General features: G+C 37.1%; 2 protein-coding genes across 2 annotated transcripts; both read right to left on the bottom strand.

Moving 5' to 3' along the window:
* Nucleotides 1-2,454: 2,454 nt before the first annotated feature.
* On the bottom strand, nt 2,455-8,441 carry LOC121913576 (CD209 antigen-like). The gene is made up of 7 exons (XM_042436248.1): nt 8,279-8,441; nt 7,806-7,936; nt 6,349-6,447; nt 5,448-6,242; nt 4,954-5,096; nt 3,722-3,831; nt 2,455-3,599 (listed from the first exon to the last, which is right to left on the bottom strand). Exons 2-7 carry the CDS (start codon nt 7,912-7,914, stop codon nt 3,461-3,463), a joined length of 1,395 nt encoding a protein of 464 aa, XP_042292182.1. The 5' UTR covers nt 7,915-7,936; nt 8,279-8,441; the 3' UTR covers nt 2,455-3,460.
* Nucleotides 8,442-12,222: 3,781 nt separating this feature from the next.
* Nucleotides 12,223-16,757, bottom strand: LOC121884359 (N-acetylaspartate synthetase-like). Its single transcript, XM_042393134.1, has 3 exons — nt 16,349-16,757; nt 15,810-15,974; nt 12,223-14,181 (listed from the first exon to the last, which is right to left on the bottom strand). The coding sequence occupies exons 1-3, from the start codon at nt 16,554-16,556 to the stop codon at nt 13,802-13,804; spliced, it is 753 nt and encodes a 250-aa protein (XP_042249068.1). The 5' UTR covers nt 16,557-16,757; the 3' UTR covers nt 12,223-13,801.
* Nucleotides 16,758-22,509: the final 5,752 nt, after the last annotated feature.

The following is a 22,509-nucleotide window of genomic DNA, read 5'->3' as shown; positions in this document are numbered from 1 at the left end:
TTTTCCTAAAGATATTTGGTATTTTCACTGTGTGCATTTTGCATGCCTTTATGGGCCTTGAAGCTGAAAAAGCTCAGGAGATGATATAATTATAAATACAGTATGTTAATATGGGGCAGAGAGGAGGACTTTTTTTATCAGACAAAATGAATGCATTTGTGAACAAAAAACTAACAAGATAAAAATTGCCAAAACACTGCGCGGCAACTTGCAATTTGTTCCTCAAACATTTCCAGAGTCAGTGGATTTGACTTTTCTTCAGTCTACAGCAGGCTCCTCACAGCAAACTGCAGACTTGTCTATGTAAACTGATGATGACAGTCTCTTTGGTTTGGTAAACTATGGTTGGTAAAAAGTATATTGGCAACATACTGAGTGCAGGGTAGATCATGCTGGTTGGGAGGACAGTAACTGCAAACAACAGCTCAGATCTCTTCGAAACATCAGGGGTAGAAACCTGTTACAAGTTGCTTGTTTAACATCTTAACCTAAATGTGTTGATAATCCAATTTATTACACTGCAGTTAATAGGTAAGGTTTGTTGTAAATATGCTTAAACAATCAACTGTTCTGATGAATCATGCTGCACATTAGGTGAAATATTTAGTTACTGTTTGTCTTTCCAAAATGATCTAAGAAGGAAGAAAATCAAGGGAACACTCACAGTACAGAGAGAGTAATGAGAACACACTCTTCAGCAAATGTGAAGGCGGATTGGAGAGGAATGAGTAGGATCTCTGGCGATGAGACTGTTGTGCCAAATGATGGAGAAGATTCAAGCAACAATATGACAGACTCATCCTCATTGTTACACTGTATTGTTGTATTATTTAATGTTTTAGATGATTGTACTTCTCATGGGCTTAAAACATGTAGAACTTTGATTCTGTGGCACAATGGAGATAAATGCAAGTCAATGTAGCTTCCTCAGCACTATGTCCAATGAGTGGAATGAGGGTTGTAACACAGAGGAAATGCTAAGTAAACAATGTCTGAGAAAAAAGGTCAGACATAAAAAGCACAAAGAAACTTTGATCATGGAAGTTCATTCTTGAACTTTGAGAACAGTAGAAAGAACTATGTGATGTCCCTCCCTGTAGTGGACTTACCAGGTTTAATCCAGGTGGCAAATGTTCGACTGTGGAGAGCTGCCAGCTCACCTGGGCCCTCTAGGCAATAGAAATTGATACATAAGTTTACTTCTCCCTTCAGCCGGCATCCACCCTGTATAATGTTCTATCTTCATTTTGGAATCATTCATTGCCTCCACAGCACATACTGTATGTTACACACCCATCACTGCTGTCACTGCTTTCATTGCTGATATGGCTAATATCCATACACTATTGTTTATGAGTTAAGATTAATAAATTATTTTCTTTCATTTGAGGGGAGAAGAGCAAAATGAAAAAACAACTTGACATAGTATGATCTTCTCAAGCTGTTATGGTGAACATGCAAGCAAATTGTTGCTATACTCATTCAGAAAACATGGAGCAGCACTAGCATTCATTTGAGGCAACTTGATGAATATTTACTCTCCTTGTAGCTCTGTTTTACACTACACCAAACCAGAAAACTACATGACTCTTTAGTTGCTAAATGCTCCACTATATTCACCAGCCAGTCACTAACTTTGTCTGTCTGCAGTTTGGTGCTGGGTAGGTAGAGTATACTGTGTTTATCAGAGGTTTTTAGATTAAAACAGCTGCCTGTTGCATCTGGAATACAAGTTTGATGAGAGTGGAGTTCAGGAAAACCAAAACAATGAGCTGAAAGAAACTATAAAAGTTCCATAGAGTAAAGATGAACTATGGTTCTAACTGCAGTAATGTCGTCACTGAACCCCTTTGTGACAAGTGTGTCCAAAATGTTTCAGAGATGGAAAAAAATGATGAGACATCAATAGACAAGAGGAAACAAAGTTGACTGGTGCTGGCTGAATGTCATCTGGTTCTACTTGAAGTTCTGGTGGCGCAAACACATAATACTGCATTTGCTTAATGTCAACTATAACTCAAAATGTATAAGCAAAGCCAATTGCCATCATACTAGTAAGGTGTAAACATTACACCCCTGTCTTCTTAGGAATAGATCTGGCTTTCCCTTGCCATTAGTCAGTTCCAAAAAGTCTAAAAAGGGTCATATAGACAGTAGATTTCTCTACTAGATATTGCTACTAAGCAAACTCTGAAATAGCTTAAACACAAACGCAAAAACACAGGTGAATCATATTTGAGTTGTAGGTGTATTAGTTAAAAGATTGCAGTGTAGTGTAGTGTTCATTATACTGAGTGTAATCTTTTGGTTAGATTTGACTCAAAATTGGTCAGAACTTTCTTTTGGCCTCCATGTCTATAATAATGCTCTCTTAATCTGTCTATTCTCCTGATTGATGCAGCATAACACACATTCATTGTTTAAACCCTTTTCAAAGAAAAATAGGAACAGAAATTGTTCTAATATTCATGGCTTCATGCAGGTGTTCAAGGTACATATACACATATACACATATAGATGACACATATACACATATAGACATATAGATGAAATCTATGAATGTGAGTCATTACATTAGTTGTACAAGATGAACAATTTGTAATTAATTCATTATATGCATGTACATGAATGAATATCTAAAACGTCTTTATAAGAATATAAAATAAGAAATAATACATTTCATCGAATTGTGAGCAGAGCACAATATTTATATACAGTATTTTGACCCATACATTTCAGTAGTAAAAGCATAAATTGAATGATTATTAATGTTACAAAAATAATGCAGTATAATTATTGCTGGTGTCAACATAAATCAGTGTGAGACACTATTGGTGTGCAGTATTACCCTCTTAGTTAAATGACAAGCAACGATAACTGAGTACAAAATAGCCATCAGCAGTAAATTAACAATTCTATCTTTCACTGTGTGAACTTCTCTCAAGTTGTTGAGTGATTTTTACCACTGTAAAAGCAGGAAAAAAATGACCTACTGGTTAGAGGACACATTTTAAATCAAGCTCCATCCAGTCTCACCATCACTTAACAGGAACCTATAGCAAGTACAACTCACAACTAACAACTTTGAAAATGTATTCATTTGTTAATCAACCAATCACAGTAGCAAGTTAGTTTGATATAATCAGGGAATGTCTTTTTACGTATAGGTACACTGTATATTAATCAGTTGTCATTCTTTAAAAATGCCAATTAGTGGATATCTAATAATCTGAGGCAGAAAGCAGCCATAGTACTAGCATAATTGTCTCAACAGTATGTACACATATCAATGGAAATCTCAGTTTCCTTTGAAACAATCATGGTTGTTTACCAGGATGGTTTGCTGCTATCAACCTACATTAGCCTGTATCTGCACCAGCGTAAGCTGGACTGCCTGCTAAATTCAATTTGTCAGTACATTCCTTGTAACAAAAACCTATGTTTTTAACTGTTATCAAACCTATATCTCACAGATCCAATTTTGTGCGATGTTACAGTTCTCATCATTCCAGTCGCCCTGTTTTGTTGCCCTGTGCCAGAACTCCACACAGTCCTGGTCTCTTCCATTATAGCTGTTGGGCTGGCCTGAACCCCAAAACCTGCAATCCAGAGAGAGACATCCAAATTTTAAAAAAATATTGCTCTATCCTTGGGTGGTTTAAATCAACATTGTCAAGAGATTTTATTTTGGTCATAAAGCAATATGAGTCTTGTCTCTTACGTTGTGGTCAGTGGGGTCCCGTCCACCCATTTCCACTGCCCTTCTACTCCTTCATCAGTCAGTCCAATCCAAACTTCTTTCTCACTTCCATACAAGCTATTGATGAAGGTCTATGAGGGAAGAGACACAAACTTGAAGCTATTGTAGTGGTTTCTCACGCATAAAATAGCATAAAAATAAAAATCAAATTTAACATTTTACTTTATTAGCACGTCATACATACAGTTGGAGTATAGTGGAGAAAATAGCTTAAAGCTGCAATAATCAATATTTTATATTAACAATGGATGAAATTGCTACCTGGAATATGAAAGGTGTTGCTCTGCAGTTTCACAGCATTTTAGTCTATTTCAGGTCATTGTTTTGGCTGAAGAGCCCACAAATTTACTGTTTGCTCAGCGTTGCCCGCTGCTGGCAACAGTCATCTTATTATTTATTTTCAATGCAGGAGATATACTTAAAGCTGCACTGATCAGTATTTTATGATATGATATGAAAAATGGCTCAAATGACATAAAGGTTTCACTCTGTAGCTTAAACTAAGAGTTCAAGTATAAAATATAAAAAGACAATATATGAATTATTTTTATATATAGGTGAAAAATACCATCAACTATATCAAAAATCTATTGTATGTTTTGTAGTATTTAGGATTAATTTTGTAAAATCTGCAAAACAGGCTACTTATAAATTGACCATTTGAGCACCTTTTTTTCATTGAACAGTTTCATTTTGGTGCGATGCATTTTTAGAAGTAGATAAAGCTCAGCTTCTTTTGACTTTGATTAGCCTATAATTATTTCCAGTAGAGTGCTTGTCAGCTTTGTTGACCACATTTTCAGAGATTTTTCAGTTTTTCACATTTTCAGTTTTAATGACAGGAACAGGAAAATAGCTGTCTGCTACAGCAGCAAACAGGTTTGATGAGGGCGGAAAACTGAACCAAAACAGTGAAGTTGTGAGTTGTAAATCCAAAACAATGAGCAGAAAAATGTAAGATGCTTTGTGGAGTTGGAGTTGAGGGGAGCTGCATAGCAGCTGTTAATTCTTTGTGGGTTCGTCACTATGAGGGATCCCTCTCACATTACATATAGTCAGTTGGTCCATTTTTGATATAAAATATTCAGTAAAAAGCCCTCTAGAAGCTGATTCATTGTGTTTTTACAATAAAAATTTATATAGTGAAACTTGCTCATACATGCCTATAGAAAAATGCACACAGATAAACGTACCATTTCTGCTTGGCTCTTTATGATTGCCAGATCTGCTCCTTTGCTTTTACAGTACTCTCTGCTCTGGCTCCAGGTTTTCTTTTCAATGGAAGTGAAGTAGCAGCTTAACTCAAACTTCCTCCAGCCATTGGGACACTTCTTATCTGTAATTGTAAGATATTTATCGATCAATAATCAAACACTGACAAGCATACATGCTCACAAGCACTGAGAGAACATTTTTTGGTAGTTTTCTGTAGGTTTGGATTTGTTTTTTATCAGATGGCATTTTAAGCCAAATAAACTGTGTCTTTACTAGTGTACTGAGAGAATACATCCATGAGTGAGAGTTAATCTCTCAAATCTAATCAAGACAAAATTCAGGCATTGCTTTCAGCTGTGTCCAGGATCATTTTGACAAAAAGGCCACATGCATTTTTCCAGGTGAGATGACATTTTCCCAATATGAAATGAGTTTAATATATGCTCTTTTTTGTCTGTTTCCATCAGTTTACCTTGAATCGTTGTGTTCAGTCTCTCAACTTCCCTCTGCAGCTGGTCTCTCTCAGCAGTCAAATTGTTGTTTTTCATTTTCAGCAGGTCTCGCTCCTCAGTTACATTTTTGCAGCTGCTTTCGAGCTCTTTTTTCTCTTGTATCAAGGAATTGTAAGAAGCCTGCAACACATCTGTGGCATTTACAAGTAAGTTGTAAGTAGCCTGGAGAGTGTCTTTTTCCATCGTTAGGTTTTGGTGTCTGCTTGCAAGCTTGTCTTTCTCACCGGAAGAGAAGTTGTATCTGTCCTGTAAATGCTCTACATTCTTAATCAGAGCATTGTAACTCAATTGCAGCTGCTCTCTTGATCTGGTTGCATTATTGAATTTGTTCTGTAAATTGTCCCTTTCTTTGATCACTGAGGTATAAAGGCCCTGTATCTCATTTTTGCTGTTAAGCACTGTATCGTGTTGTTGTTTAAACATGTCTCTGGCTTTAGTCAAGGCATCGTTGTTAGTCTGTAACTGGACTTTACTTGCCTTTTGCTGCTCTAACTCTTTGCTTAAAGCAGCATTAGTGGTCTGTAACTGGCTTTGATCTTGTTTAAGTTTCTTTTTTTCCTCGATCAGTAAATTGTTATTGGTCTGTATTTGATCTTTCCTTTTTGCTAAGAAGTTTAAACTTTGCTGTAACTGATTACGGTTGGCTTCAAGATTCCTTTTCTCTTTTTGCACCGTCCTCAGGTTCTCCTGTACGTTGTCTTTCTCTTTATTCATGTCTGTTATTTTGTTCTGATGGTCTTGTTCCACTTTTTTGTCTGCCAGAGAGGATGAAAATTAAATTATGAATCAATGATTTTACCATCATCAGGAAACTTTATGAAACATGAATATTTGACAGGGAAAACAAAAAGGTAGACTCACAGTGGACACTCTGACCTATGATCCCAACCAGAAGGACAACACACAGCAGTCCGAGGCAAACTGTTGCAACCTTGAGAGGGTTGTTCCTCAACGCGTAAGCTGAATGACAGCAAGAATAGAAACAGAAACTTGAAATTGATTAAGTGATCTCAGGAACTTGTGGTTTTATGCTTCATCTGTATTTTGACATTAAATGGTATTGCAAAATGCTAAACAGGACATCTATTAAAAGAGAAAGTGCTGACTAATTGTTATTTAGAAATGCATATGATTCTATATATATATATATACATACACAACATATTACATATACCAGCAGAAATCACATATATAATTTGTAAAACATATAACAAGTCAGAGGACCTGTCAAACCTATTAAGGTGGTTGCTTTATCATTTTTATCTTGGGTCGGGTAATATTGAAAAAATCACATTTTTTTAACTTTTGATGTAGTAAATTTGAAGTTAATTTGAGAAAACATCTATGAATAAAATAACCAGACAGAAATTAATGTTTTGGCTAATCCTGTGAATTAACTACCTGAAAAATCAACTACACACATTAAATCACATTAAAACAACAACTTTGTTTATCCAATACAGCAATCAGTCAGTCCTGCTTGTGATTTGCAACATTGTCCAACGGTACTGATAAGATAAATGCCTAAATATAAATTCTATGGCAAAATCTCAATCAACTGTCAAATTCCTATGGTCTCATAATATATTGTGTCATTTAGAAGTAGCTATACCTCGGCTTAGCTTCTTAAGTCCCAGTGATTTTTCACTTTTTCCAGTACACTGCTTGGAAGCTTTGTTAACCACATTTTAGAGTAGCTTCTTGAAATTTCTCACTGTTTTAATGGTAAGAAAACTGAGTTACAGCAATAATAGTAGATGCTTTTAACCACCGTGGGGGCAACAAGAACAAGCTATAAACACAACACCTTATCACCTTATACTGTAGTTGTTGTGGCAGGCACATATCTAGCAGACATGGAGCAACATTAGCATGTTTTTGGTGCAATTTTCAATGCAGTCCAATATTTACTCTTCTTTTAGGTCTGCGTCTCCACCAATTCCTCCACTGTTTTAACAAACAGTTGTCTACTGTTTGGTGCTGGTCAAAGGTTTAAGGTTTAACTGTTTCCAGACACATGACTCCAAATGTTGCTCTGTGTTAGCTGTGTAAATAGGCAATTGTTTGCTAACATGTTTGCCATATAAGCTTTAAGAGGTAATATGTCAGTGATGTATTTACATTTATCTCTGAGAAATCAGAAACTGAACAAAGAGACAGAACTAAAAAAGAAAAGTTGTTGGCAAAACCATGAACACCTGAGGCTAAAATGTTCTGTGAAGGGAAAGCGAACTGACTGTTGACAGTTTGGGTTGACTGTCTCATGGTATAAATTGTATAAATATCACCCAACATTATTTGAAATTAAGGTTTGTTACCTGACAACCGAAGGTTGGGCATGCCATCCTCTAAAAGTTGCTTGTAGCTGGTTTTACTGTCACTGACATCCATGTTTGTCACTGTAAAGGATTTGTACTCGACAGTCATCTTTGCATCTGCTCCTGAGAGTCTTAATGGTAAAACAAAAAAGAAGAACTAGCATCAGGTTTAGTTTTCAATAATGTTACTACAAAATCTCTCCCCTTTCCATCCTTTCCCTCTCATTTATGTTCCTCTTTTACATGCCCTCCAGTAAGTTCATATCTTTGCATAAAGAAGATGCAAAAAGTATCACAATGCTTTTATATAACCAAGATTAAAATTATCTATATACATCCTCAAGGTGCTGAAATGGTGCTTCTTTGTTGCTAATAGCTTATAATAATTTAATTCATGTGCCAGGAATTAGTTAAGCTTTTTGCAGTCCAAGAAGTGTATTAGTAATGTAAGATATAAAAAAAGTAAATCTTACCTCTCCTTGAAGAGATGATGACAAATACAGCCTGAAAATATCAGAAAATATCAAGGAACTTAGTTTGAAAGTAAAGTCTAATTTATAAATTGCCTTCCAGTAACTTCACCGTGCAAGGGCCATCGTAGTTATGTATCATGAAATGCCACGTTTACGATAAATACCTGTATGGTTTTCTTAAAACTGAACAGAAATCGAGGGTTGGTCAGTAGGCGGAGTGAGAGCCTCCCATCTTCCTCACTGATCCTGAGTTAGTCAGAAAAAGGAGTATTAGGTTTCTCAGTGTTACTCAGGACACTCTTTGCCCTCCAAGATTGATCTCAACACTAGTGGTGCAGTTTGTGGTGCTATTATAAGCTACGAAATTGCTTTCTTTTTTATTAGTTTTATAATCGTCATAACAATATTTTGATGGTTGCTGTATCATTTTTATCTTGGGTTGGGTAATATTGAAAAAATCACATTTTTTTAACTTTTGATGTAGTAAATTTGAAGTTAATTTGAGAAAACATCTATGAATAAAATAACCAGACAGAAATTAATGTTTTGGCTAATCCTGTGAATTAACTACCTGAAAAATCAACTACACACATTAAATCACATTAAAACAACAACTACGAAATTGCTTTCTTTTTTATTAGTTTTATAATCATCATAACAATATTTTGAACCAGACAAGATAAACTTATCTGTGAAATAAATTTGTGTGTCTGATCTGAATAAACACCTCCTCTCAGGCCATAAGAGCATGACAACCATCTGTGGTGCTGTGTTTGAGATCATAGGAAATAAAGTTTTCGTTTGGTGCTAACTGAATTCTGCATAGATCAGCGGAACTTGTGTATGTGTCCATTTCACAACACAAACCATATGCTGACATGAACAGATTTCACAAAACACAGAAACGCTGAACATGCAGTTTTCATGTCATCATACTGTGAAAGTTGTTTACTCAAGTTTTGTTCTAGCTATGTTAGATTCTACTTAAATACTACTCAGAATGCCAGTAAATCCACTTTGTGTAGACTCTGTTTCTTCATACTGTGATCATCATTAATACACTGTGTGTACTTTTAACACCAGACAGAGATTATATGAGACTGTAGAGTGTTAATTTGGTATGGAGATTTGTTTGGGTTTTTTTCACATTCGTCTGAACTTAATGAATATCTTCATACAACTTTATGCATGACGCAGTGTCCTCCCCCATCACTCTTATTGTTACACATTGCATATACAGTACTCTCAGTGCTCATATTTCTATTGAGCTCACTTTTCTGGACCTATTCTATTCCCATGTTGACTAATGGCTCTTAAAACAACAGTTAGGTGTCCATATGAACACTATAATTATTCCTCCTGTTCATATTGGCTACTAAAAGATTCCCTTCATAATGCACTTACAATGTAAGCAATGGGGCCAAAATCCACAGTGTGTCAACACAGTTGTTTTGTGCAAAATTGTATTTAAAAGTTGATGTGAAGCTTATATGAGGCTTCATCAGTCTGAGTTAATCATATCAAGTGGATATCTGCCACATTTACAGTCTTTTTAGCATCAAATTCTTCTTCTTTGTGTTTCCTCGGGGAGTGTTTCCCTGTTGAGCTGCAGTGGAAGTATACTAACAAAAAGAGGAACTCTGGCACTAAAAAGACTGTAACGTTGAAAGATTAGGACACATGCTGACACATTAGGATGAATTAAGCTTCATATTAGTTTCAGATAAACTTTCTTTTTTTTTTTGGCACAGAAGGAGGATTGCGGATTTTGTCCCCCATCACTTACATCTTCTAATGGTCTGGTTGAACAGGAGGAATGATTATGACAAGAAAAATCTGTTTCAGTGTTCATTTTGGCGCCTGACTGTTATTTTAAGACAGACTTGAAAAATTGTGAACCCTTCTTTAACATTTGTGTAGGTGCAGCTGAAGGTTACGTTTTAGCTCTGAATTTAAACATTTAGGTCGCTGCAGGAACAAATCAGAATCACATTACTTGTCACAAGTGTGTGGATGTGGGAAAAACTTTGATCAGCAACCTATCAAAATTTCAGCAACTCATGCTTAGTCGAGTTCCTGTGTAAATGTCACATGCTGTAGTTGATACAGCAAATCAGTTATATGACACAACCGAGCTGAACATTGTCAGGAAACACACATGCAGGCTGTGACCCTCTACTCATTTTCACTTTTGTACTTTTGTTCTTAAATTTAACAGAATTTACTAGAGCAAAATAAGAAATGCCTATATTTAATCCATTAGATGTGCACAGACCTCGGACTTGTTTGTAGCAATGTGAAATAATTTACTGGGGATCCATCATGCCCTCTTCCTCTGTGCCTGGTATGTGGTATGAAATTGTCAAATCAAGCAATGGTTCCAGGCAAACTTCCCCTGACAACAACTCATCTGTCCCTAGCCAACAAGGATGCAGAGTATTTTTATTTGTTTGAAAAGTCAACACAACTTACAAGAGCAAGTGATGATGAAGGTTAAGAAGCCACACAGGACTGCTGAGACGGCCATATTGCCAGCGTGCACAGCAGCTGTTAACAAAATGCTAGGCCCACAAGCAGCAAAAGAAATTGCAACGGTTCCGCTGTTGGACTGTACCATTGGAAGGCGAATCAATGACGTCTGCAGGCATTGAGGACATGGTTTTTGAAAAAATCACATCCATTGCGAAATTTTCCTTACAATGCAATGAATCAACAGAGGTCAATGGGCATGATCATTGGCTATTGGCAAATGTTTTCCTTGTAGATGGGGACCATATCAGAGAGGATTTTTTATTTTGCAAAGCAATGCCTAACAAAACAACCGCAGAGGAGATTTATCATGTGACAACTGTGTATCTTGAACAGGGGGGACTGAGCTGGAAGAACCGTATGATGTGATGGGCAGTGCCAAGGGTTTCATCAGCAGGGTCAGAGCGCAAAACCCGAACGTGTGAAGCACTCACTGCTTCCTTCACGGAGAGGCACTGGTTGCAAAGATGCTGCCAAAATCAGATGTACTGGACAGAGCGGTGAATATTGTTAATTTCTGTTAATTAACTGTACGAGTTGAAAGAAGAACTCAGAATGATTCTGATAGAAAAGAATTCTGCATATGTGGAATTGATTGCAGATACATGATGGGCACATAACTCAAACTGAACTCAACATTAAAATGCAAGGCAAAGAAAATCTTCTCACACTCTGGTGTACCTTTGTAGAACAGTGTAGGCTTGAAATGTTTCTCTTGTGCAGTGAACATTCAAACAGCACCACATTTTCTGTCATTATCTCTTAGCATCTGAAAATTCTTGCGGAGAGATTTAACCATTATTTTCCATCTGAGCCTTTTGCGAAGTTTGACTGGTTCCATGACCCTTGGAATTTATGTGCACTGGAAAGCTCAAAAGACTTGCCACTGATGGCACGGGAGCAACTGGCAGAGATCAGGGAAGATCGCACATTAAACATGAATTTTCAAGACACGGCTTTGGACATGTTTTGGATATCACTGGAGAGGGAGTACCCAGTAGTTTCAAGTAGAGCCATTGCAATTCTGCTACCCTTCTCCACGACATATTTGTGCGAACTGAGCTTTTCAAGCCGAACTTACATCAAGAACAAGTACAGGGAGCAACTGAGGGCTGTGGAGCAGGAGCTCTGTCTGCCTCTTATCCATTCCTGCCAGAACAGGGCGGTTGTGTGTATCATCCCAGGCTCAGGTTTCCCATTGATAGTAAGTCACATTTATCTCTGTCTCCCTCTCTCTCTCTCTGTTTTGAGATTTTACATATTTTTAAAGGGTGCCATGACTGAAAAAAGGTTGAGAAATGCTGCACTAAACCATGGCTGTTAGGGTGATAATAGTTAGCACACATAACAAGTAAACGGTTTAATTTCATTTTATGTTCATTAATGCTCATTTATTTTATGACAGATAAATAAAATCAACCTAACAATATTTGACAAAAATCTTTGATGGCAGCTTCCAACAGCACTGAGCCAACATGTCTTACCATTTAGTAAGTCAACTGAAAAGAAAATAAGAGGAAGTGAGGAGTGCTGACAGAGCGGGGATCAACTGCAGCACCCTTCTATTATCTTGTCTGAGCAGCTGGGTTGTCACGATCAGTTAAGATCTCAAAAAGAGCCAGAGAATCATGAACGCACAGAAATGACCGCTCCAAGGTGTGTGCAGAAAGCTGCATTGTTGTTCGCCCAAAGATTTTTTTTTAAAAAATCTTTGGTTCATTTGAATGTTACACTGACAGACTCCAGAGAAAAGGCTAAAAATATAAAGGCCCACAAGGCTAAGCCATGCAAATGAGATTGATCCATTTTTAAATGATTCACTACTTAAATACCTGCTAGTACAACCACAGACAATACCATATATATATTTGTATATTACATGTTCATATTAAGTTTATATCAAGGCATTTCAAACGGGATAGTCAGTACTGACCTATAGTCAGCTGGATAATAGCTGGGACTGTACAATTCAAAAGACATTGAAATTAAGTGTATTGTCTCTTTAAAAAGTCACACATTCTGTCCGCACATAGAATATCAAATGAAAAATTCCAACAAGTCATCAGCCTTAAACAACAAAATATTGTTGTCATTGCAAAGTGACCTTTATGAAGCACATTGTCATGTAGAACAAGTATCAGCAGGGAAACATAATTTGTCAATGTCCTTTCAAAACAACCCATAAAAGCATTAATTTGAGCCTTTTCTGATCTATCACCTCTACAATTTAAATATTATTAAGTTTAGGTAGCTAAAATGCTTGGTTATGGGTGGGGAAAGATGATAGTCACAGTTAAAAGAAACTGTTTTTGACTTAAACATCACCTCTGTTGTTTCCATTTCATTTATTGTAAAACGCCTGAGTGTAAAACACTGACAGTAAATTATTGATATCTTGGTAAGATGAAGGAATTCATTTTCATTTCATTTATTTGTACTGTGTACTTCTTTACTTGTGTGTTCAATTAAGATGTCATGGAGTATTGAAGAATTCATTCATTCTTTGGGATAATCTGTTGTTTTTTGTTGTTGTTCTTCCCTCCTTTCCCTACCTCTCCTTCTTCATGTGCTTGTTTTGGTCCCACCTGCCATCAGATTCTTCCTTCATATTGTATTATTGTTTTATTGAAGAATGCTGCATTTTTTCACCAAGAAACTGTCTGTGCCATTAATGTCTTGTGATTGCGTTGACAATACTCAGTGGAATAAAAAAAATATTGAAAAAGAAAGACTGTTAGGCAGGAAATGGAGGTGAATCCCGGTCTTCAAAGTCAGCCACCTTCACCTCCCTTCTAACAGGTTTAGTAGTGCTATGACATCATGCTACTGAGAGAGGATGGTCATCATTTGCATGGTAACAAAAAGTTGCTTGAATGGAAAATGTAAGCATGTCATTTTAAGTACATAAACAAATGACAGATGATTCTGGTGAGGACAGTCTCAAAGATTCATTTCAGTTCAGCTGTCTGCACTCCCACTATAAGGTCAGTGTTGTCAATTTGAAGTGATATTTTGCACATCCAGGCTGTAGTGATGATGGCAGACCCTGTAGAAAACTCGTTCCAGTAAGGACCATCTTGCACCAGGTGTGACGTACCCATTTGTGACCCCCACACAGCGGAAGCCCAGACGCTGGTAGAGCTGGTGAGCAGCGGGCGCATATGCTGTAGTTCCCAGGATGACAGTGGAGTATCTGTGAGTGACAGCAAACTCCAGAACTTTACGTCCCAGCGCCACGCCAACTCCGCACCGCCGACAACTGCGGTCAACTGACATCCGCTGTAGCTCGACAGAACCTCTTGGCTTCTGCTGACTGACTGCTGCTACAACACCCACCACTTTGCCTTCCAGCACTGCTACCCACAGACGGGAGTCTGAGGTGGAGGGCAAGGACACAACACAAACATGACGAATAAAGGATGAGAAAATGCAGTGAATAAAAGCAAATCATTAATTTTAAAACACAATTCATTTCTCTTTTTTTCACACAGTCAAAGTAACAAAAGATAATTGGCCTCCCCAGCCAACCCATTCTTATTATTACAACAATCAATCTTGGAACATGGACAACATCCTGTTTCAGCGGGGATAGTATTTCCTCTGTCATGAAGTTGTTACATTTTTCCTAGTGATAAGAATAACCTCCAGATCAATGTTGCATGAAAATTGTGTTAAGGAAAGAAAAAAAATATATCACAGCGCCTGCTGCACTTTAGTATCTTTCATACAGTGATCAGTACTGCAGTTTTCAGACATTATGCCTCTGGAGAGTCTTCCCAATAAATTTTTGAGTTTCAGCAGTAAATGTGCTGACTTTGTGTGACTTAATCTTCCAAGTATTTATCATGCAATGGACAATCACTCAAAAGGTTCTTTGTCCAAGGGTGCAACAATTGTGGACAAAGTAGAGCTAAACTGTATCTTATTTTACATCTTTAAATTCCCCTTCCACTCAAAAGTAGTTCTTATTATTTTTTCTTGTTCATTCAGTTGGATGTTTGACGTTCATTGTGCAGAATGATATTTGTGCAGAGTTTGACACTAGAAGGCTGTTTTCACATTCATCTGCTGAAGGGAGAAATCTCTTCTCTGTGCTCACCGAAAATCTGAGCTCCTAAGGCATCTACCTATGAACATCATAGTTTGAGGGAAAATGTAGTCAGAATTTACAACTTACACAAGTTTGATGTAGAAACTTGAAGCCTCCAGTGCACAAATACTGAGAATGGATTTTACAGTGAGGAAGGAGACATCTCATGTCTAGCAGTTAAACTTTTGAAATTAAACATATTTGGATATTTATAGATTCTGGAGTTTTAATGAGGAAGAAGGAAAGAGGCCATTTTAAAGATTTTTAACACAGTAACTGAATGATTTTTGTGGAAAAACATGTCAGACACAATTTATTATTCTGAGCAGATGATTTTTATATGTCCTAAAATATGTCTGTAGGGAATCTTTAATTATGTTTTGGTCTACTTATCTGCCAGCGCTTTTTTTGGCCAACAAGGCCTGCAGATGAAAGGCTTGTTTTTATTTACATGTTAGGTCAACAATTTTCATATTAATCAGAAAAAAAATATTATTTTCCCTCTTGCAGGTAATTTAAGGCCTAAAACTGATTATATCTGTACTCAGAAATTGTGCAGAAAGATTACTCTGTGAACCCGAACTTCTAAATCCAGGTAATTCTATTGTTATTTAACAAAATAGAAAATCTTATTGTTATAATAAGTTTGTGATCTTCACTTGATATGTAAAAAACTGGAATAGTGGCCATGAACATATACTGTATTGCTCCTGCTCAAACTGACTCAGTCTACATTTTGGGTTTTTGCAGTTCTACTTGTGCAAGGTTGCCCCAACTTTATGTTCGGAGAGCCATTCTTATCCATTGGCATGCTTAATCACAGAATTAATCTACGTCAGTTGAAAATAGTGGAAGCAGATCATTTTTCTGTACATACTGCATATGAAAATTACATTAAATTCCAGTAAATACCTGGGGATTTCATGTAAAACTCTTCAATGTCACCCATGTCTCTGCTCATGGCTTGCTCTAGGTAACCATGGATCACACGTCTGCTATAGAAGTAGCGCCCACACAGCACCATGGCAGGGAGGAGTCCTATCACCCACCAACACATGGTGATGACAAAACATACAGCTGCCAGAGGAAAGATATGGATGGATATGTGAATATGAACAAAATATGCAGTTGAACTACTTTTAACTTTCTTCATAACTGCAGTATAGAAGACAATTAAGGTCTGCAGATAGCTTTCACAAGAGAAAATATAATTGAATACAGAAAACTACCATGTAAAACTGAATAAGAAAGAAAATTGAAAAAGACTATATTATAAAATGTGGCAACATAAGGAGAGAAAGCACAAGGATTATAATAAACAGAAAAGTAAAAATGCCTTTTTGCAGCAGTCATGAAACTTTCAAAGAAAGGTTTTTGTATATACCACCAAACACACTTTTATAAACTGCAGAAACAATCACAGAAATAAGTAACTTATGTGGTTATCTTACCTGTCATAGCAGAATAGAGCAGCAGACTCTCGGGGTGATGTCTCAAGCCTCTGAAGGCAGTATCTGGTATCATCTCCATCAGCCCTTCAGAAAAGATCCGCTGTACCTGCAGTTTATCCGCAGGCTCAAACTCACGCACAACTATAGTTTGAAATCCATTTTGAGCTTTTGGTCTGCTGTCATCCCCTTTCTGTGTTTTTTCCTCCATATCAAACTTTTCAAAAATATGTGATGCAGCTAGCAGATAAGCAGGTATAACTAGTAGCTGAGGTGCAACCACTGACTACTTCTCTCTGCAATAATGCTCCCTTTTGTTATGTACCCCCGAGGCTTTTCTGCTTTTTGAGCGTTTGACAGTAAGGTTTCTTACAGATAAGATCCCCAACATACAGCACAACGTTTGTTTGGAGGCCAGTCACACCCTCTTATCAGTTCCCACATGAATGTTTCAAGAGATGTTGCTTCCAGTGAGTTGAAAAGACTCCTCCCTGACCACTCACTGGCCTCTGTCAGTCTTACAGTAATACTCACCTATTAGCAACAGCCAATAGGTTTCAATGAAAGGCAGACAAAGCTAGTGCCAGGCGATAGTCTTCAGGTTAAGTTATACTTACTTACTACTACGTTTTTCTGACATCTTATTAAGCTACTTTGAAGTGGCTTAGTAAGAATTAATTAATAATTGTAATTAGGTGTTGGTGTGTGGAAAGCAGTCTTACCATGTGTTTGATGGAAGGTAGATATCAGTTTGGTCTCTCTGCGTTCAGTTGACAAACTGTTAGCTTTACAAAGGAGCTGGAGGTGTGGGGAGGCGGTTACCAAATGAGGATAAATGTGACTACCTGCAACTCCAAAGTAGTCTTATTTACATGCAATGTGTCCTTAGTTAGCTTGTTAACATTAGCCACTGGTAAGTCTACATCAAGGACAGACCTCGAGAAGAGGAGACTTGTCAGTGTGGAGACTGTGGAGTTGTTTAAAGGCACCTTGACATAGCTGGACAGCGTAAGAGAACATAACGTAACTAATTAGTTTTGCTTTGGAGTAATAAGTAATCACTTATATGCAATATGTGCTTCATAATTGATAACTTTTCAACCTTTCACCTGAACTATGGTTCAGGAAAGTTCTTAATCCACCACTAAACAAAAATTTGCTCAAGAGTTACACACGCAAACAATATAAGAAGGCTTTGAATGAACGCAATTAAGAACATACGCAAACACCACCTGTTTCTATGTTGGCTTGAGGCTTAAGATGGATCTCTGCAAAATGAGCCACAAAAGCTACAGTTTATCCATCTGCACTACAAAGGGATGTATCTAATGTAATGCAGTCATTTTATCATAATTTCCACACAATGAAAAGTGACCATAGTGATGACGGCAGAAGGCGAGAGGCTGGGAGGAGGCAGGGAAACTGGCAGAGAATGACTCACTTCTAGTCCGAGAACTCTCAAAAGGTCTGTTGAGATCAAAAAGAATCGGTGTACATCAGACAAGACCAAGCATGCCAAATGTGACATGAGGGTGGGATCAGTTGGATTCTATATTTAACTGCAATGACGCATTTTGGTTGTGATGCATGTTATATGATAATGACACAAATGTTGGAGTGGGGGGAAACAGGAATGAAAAAAGCTAAAACAAGAGCAAGAGACAAAAACTGGAAGGACCAACAAACCTTCGATAATAGGAGAACTTCAGGATCGTTACCTTCAACTATCTCAGCTCACTCCTTCAGTCTGACAAGCACTTGACCAAAATGTTTTTCTCTCTCATTTACATGCAAATGAGTAACAGCACTGTCTGCTTAGAAACACTTTGTCAGTGCATCTTAATGAACCCTCTCCTACACAGGTGAAGCAGAAACATAATTTAATAATAACACAGGCAAACAATAATAAACATGAAGCAACATCTCTCAGAAATTTCAAACTAGAACTCACTAACAAGGCACACCTTGAACAGTTTTACAAATTTTCCCCCAATATCACAGAATCACAAACACAAATACACCCACACACTCTCTATCGTCATCTCTCATTTCCTTTTTTAAATACACTGAACATACTAAGAGCACAATCTGCCTACCAATCATTCCCTTGTCCTATGATATGATTAGCATCAACTCTATCAAAGATATTCTGATTTATTTAATTCCTCTTGATCTATACTGCACACACCTTTTCATTTATGCAAATAAATATGACTGGGTAATGAAATAACAAAACATCAATAATCATATTTTACCCATGAATGATGCCGCCTGATTTTGTCAAACACTATGGAATCAAATAAGACAGCATGATCTCACAGAAATACATGGAATGACCACGACCTCCTAAAGGCTGATTTATGGTAAGTTACTCAACACTTTTGATAAGTGTTGCTCAAAAGAAATTAAGTCGAGTTGAGTCATGCAATGTTTTCAATGTATACTCGGCAAGCTAGCTAAACAAAATAAATGGAATGGTGTATTTGGTGGACTTTCCCTGGCTGGCCTCTTGTCACAATGAAGTACCTGAAAACAACATGTAACAAATCGTCTAATATGTCCCAGCTTGGCCACAAACTACAGTATCTTTGCAGTAAACTGCAGCTCAGAAACACTCGTGCGTTGAGCTAAGATAACCAATATAACCATTCTGTCTTTTGGGGCTCAGGAGCAAACATATCTTAATCAACTTGAGTACATATTTGAATAAACGTCAATTGTCACGTGCTTTAGATAGAAGGCTATTATTAATTATGAAATGCAAGTAGGATAAACAAGGTGTAGGTATAGACTAGGTCAGACTAACGTTAGTATTCACTGATGTGTAGTTCAAGAGAAAATAGTAATCCAAAAGTAATTTTTAAACTAGACTTGCAAACAGCAGGGAGAATAATGTTTAAATATCGGTAAACTTTCAACTGAAGAACATTATCTGAAAAAATGCTCTCTTGTGCCTGTCAGGTGCTTGCTAGGATTATACCAATTGAATGTAAGCAAAAAATAAACATATGGTAGTCACTAATTGGGTAACCAGATGCACAAATGTATTTCTATTTTCTCATTAAGATGTTACTGACCTTTTGGTTTGACTCCACAGAGGAGGATGAACGATGATTATATGATGTGGATGGTTGCATGTGGCTTCTGTCCCTCCATTAATGCAGCAACAAAAATGAAAATACTGTATTTTACTGTCAAATCTTACAGTAGCCTACTCTTAATATCTGTTCTTGGTTTTGACTCCAAAAAGCATCAAAATTTTTACAGAAAGTAATTACAGTGTAGTAATTCTAGTTTCACTTTATTTTATTTCATATTGTTTTTAATATTATCAAGTGGGTTTATTTTCCATCTTATGTTACATGGGTGCTGAGGTCAGTGGTTGGTAGATTTGAGAAAAAAGACTGGTGTGTGTGTTTTTTAACCTCATAGCACCACTAAGGATGTTTTTTTCCAGGGAAGCTTTGGGTTTTGCTTGACCGGATAAGACCTACAGTGAGGTTAAACCCGTGGGAAGACATTCTGGGGTAAGCTGAAAGAGGCTTATTTCGGTTAATCAAGTCCAGTGGTGAGTCTGTGTCCATTGGGGAAAGGGAGGTCTTGTTATGCTTATGGCTTCAGAGACCTAGGCACCGATTTACAGATTGTGTACACATAACGAAATACTTTTTTTCATTATTGTTTTCACTTTGTAAGTCTCAAATTACCACCACTGAAATATGCATTCTATATATTGTATTTTCACTTAATTTTTTATATCTTATGTTTATTAACATTATCAAATGAGTTATTTTCCATCATCTGTACATTTACATGTTTATATGTTCATTTTATGTCTTTTTTGATGTGAAGCACTTGGTGCATGTCATTTCTTTTGTTGTAAAGCATTTTGAGCTGCATTATTATTAATCATCATCATCAGTAGTGATATTTTTAATCCAAACCATGATCTTTCCCTAACCCTAACCAAGTATTTTTTGTACCCAAACCAAACTAGACCTTAACCACAGCATTGTCACACCATAAAACATAATTATTTTTTAACAGTGATTTGTGACAGTTTTGAAAAGCACAGACAAATGCAGCCTGATCTCACAGAAATACATGAAATGATCGCACATAATTTTAACACTACGTGCCACCACTATGTAATGTGGTGTAAAAAGGTTGCGGCCATCTCACATATTTCTGTGAGATCAGGTTGTTCAGGAACTGATATACGGTATATTATGTTGATAGTCACTTTATCATGAAAACATCATAAATTATCTTGTAAATTAGCTATAAATCTATCAGTCGCTAACTATATCTGCTATGAATCAGTGCAGCTTCTTAAAGCTTGAGTTCGGGACTTTTGTCTCTCCCTTCTGGCATTGAGAGTAAAGGGGGGTGCTCGGCCCTGATTGCCTGACACAGGCAAGCAGCATGCTCTCATGTGCACCCTGAATGACAGGCACTCAGAGACAGATATATTTTGATGGTCCACCGTCCCAAAAACATATTTTTTGACAGTCCACTGGCCCACCAGGGTTTGTCCCAGTATGCTTGATGGCCAGTACACCACTGGCCATAACTGTTGCAGTTGTAAAACGATGGATAGATTGTTTTGAGCGTCACACAACACCCAACATGAAATTTAAAAACTCTGTATAATGTGACATACAAAGATTTATCTGGCAGTGATAGGCTTAATCAGCATTGTGTGAACTTTTTTGGCAAGGGCTTGAATGTAACAGACGTTCATTTATATGTAAAAGTTCCACACAGCAGGTTTAAAATATTTTCTGCTGGTATTTATCATTCACTGTATATCTATTGATCCCAGAACTGCAGAGTTTTGAGCAGTAATTAATTGGCCTCAGGTGAGTCTTGTGAATGGAATAGTTTGACAGTTTGGGAAATGCAATTATTTTCTTTCTCACTGAGAGTTAGATGAGAAGATTGATACCATAAAGAATCTATCAGCAAGATGGCAAATAAGCATATTTATAAAAACATTACACGTTACACACTTAATGATGACAATTTCCATCCACGTGCTAGATGAGTTTATTATGTGTACATAGCACTTATGCAATTCTCTCACCTGTAAATACAACAAAAAGACAGTCTTTTATGAATATTGCTTCCTTTGCTGCTATCCTGATTGTCCTGCGGTATGACTGGGCTAACTTGCTTCTACCATAAAGGATTACTGCACCAGTCAATAACATACCAAAACTACTCCTGCCATCTACTGACAAAACAAATATCACCCTACAACTACTTGAGGCGAAAGCAGGTGAGTTTTCCCCTAAAACTAATGTTAGTATACCTTGGTATATAGTAAATTTCGATCGATGCGGACATTCAAGCCTCTCTACTAATTGGCTGTTTCATGATGCAGCTTAGTCTAAACTGACATGAGTGGTACCACATGGCATACAGAGAGTTTCCTGTCACTTCGTTGTTGCATTATCTGTTGGTCTTTGCCAGAGAAAATATATGCTGCTTTTCATCCTCTATGTCTATTTAATCCAAGGTCAAACTGACTGAAGATTTCTGTCAGGAGAGTTTCTGTCAGTCTGTGATGTCATTTAAGCCTCTGCCTGATTTGCCTCACTTTGATCATCCATAGTGATCCCCTAGTCACATTTAGATGTTTATTTTTCCCATATTTGTTTATCCTAGTGTTGCAGTGGTATGAGTGATAGCTCATTTTTAACCTAATTTAGGTGGTGACTCAGTAAACTCAAAAGGCCCCCACAGCTAAAGCCATTATAGAAGACACATATTCTTCATGCAGTAAAATTTGATTCCATGCAAACTGTGCACTGCCATCCATAAAACCTTCCCACATAAGATGTAAATACACAATAATTTATATGAACAAAATCTGACTGAGCAACCCACATCTATATAAGAGAACGTTAAACAGTTTGAAAACAGTTTGTCAAAACGGAAAAATAGTGTCATATCCTGCTGGTCTGTGCTATTTTCATGTATGTGACTGTTATGGGTGGCTGTGGCTCAGAAGGTAGAGCAGGTCATCCACTAATCAGGAGGGTTGGTGGTTCAATCTTCAACTCATCCTGTCTGTATGTCAAAGTGTCCTTGAGCAAGATACTGAACCCCAAATTACTCCTGATGGTTGGTGGCTTGCCGTTATCTGTATGTGTGTGTGT

The sequence above is a fragment of the Thunnus maccoyii genome, chromosome 2, assembly GCF_910596095.1.
Source record: "Thunnus maccoyii chromosome 2, fThuMac1.1, whole genome shotgun sequence".
Classification (NCBI taxonomy): Eukaryota; Metazoa; Chordata; class Actinopteri; order Scombriformes; family Scombridae; genus Thunnus; species Thunnus maccoyii.
Note: the sequence above shows the minus strand (reverse complement) of the source record. Positions and strands in the feature narration are given on the sequence as shown.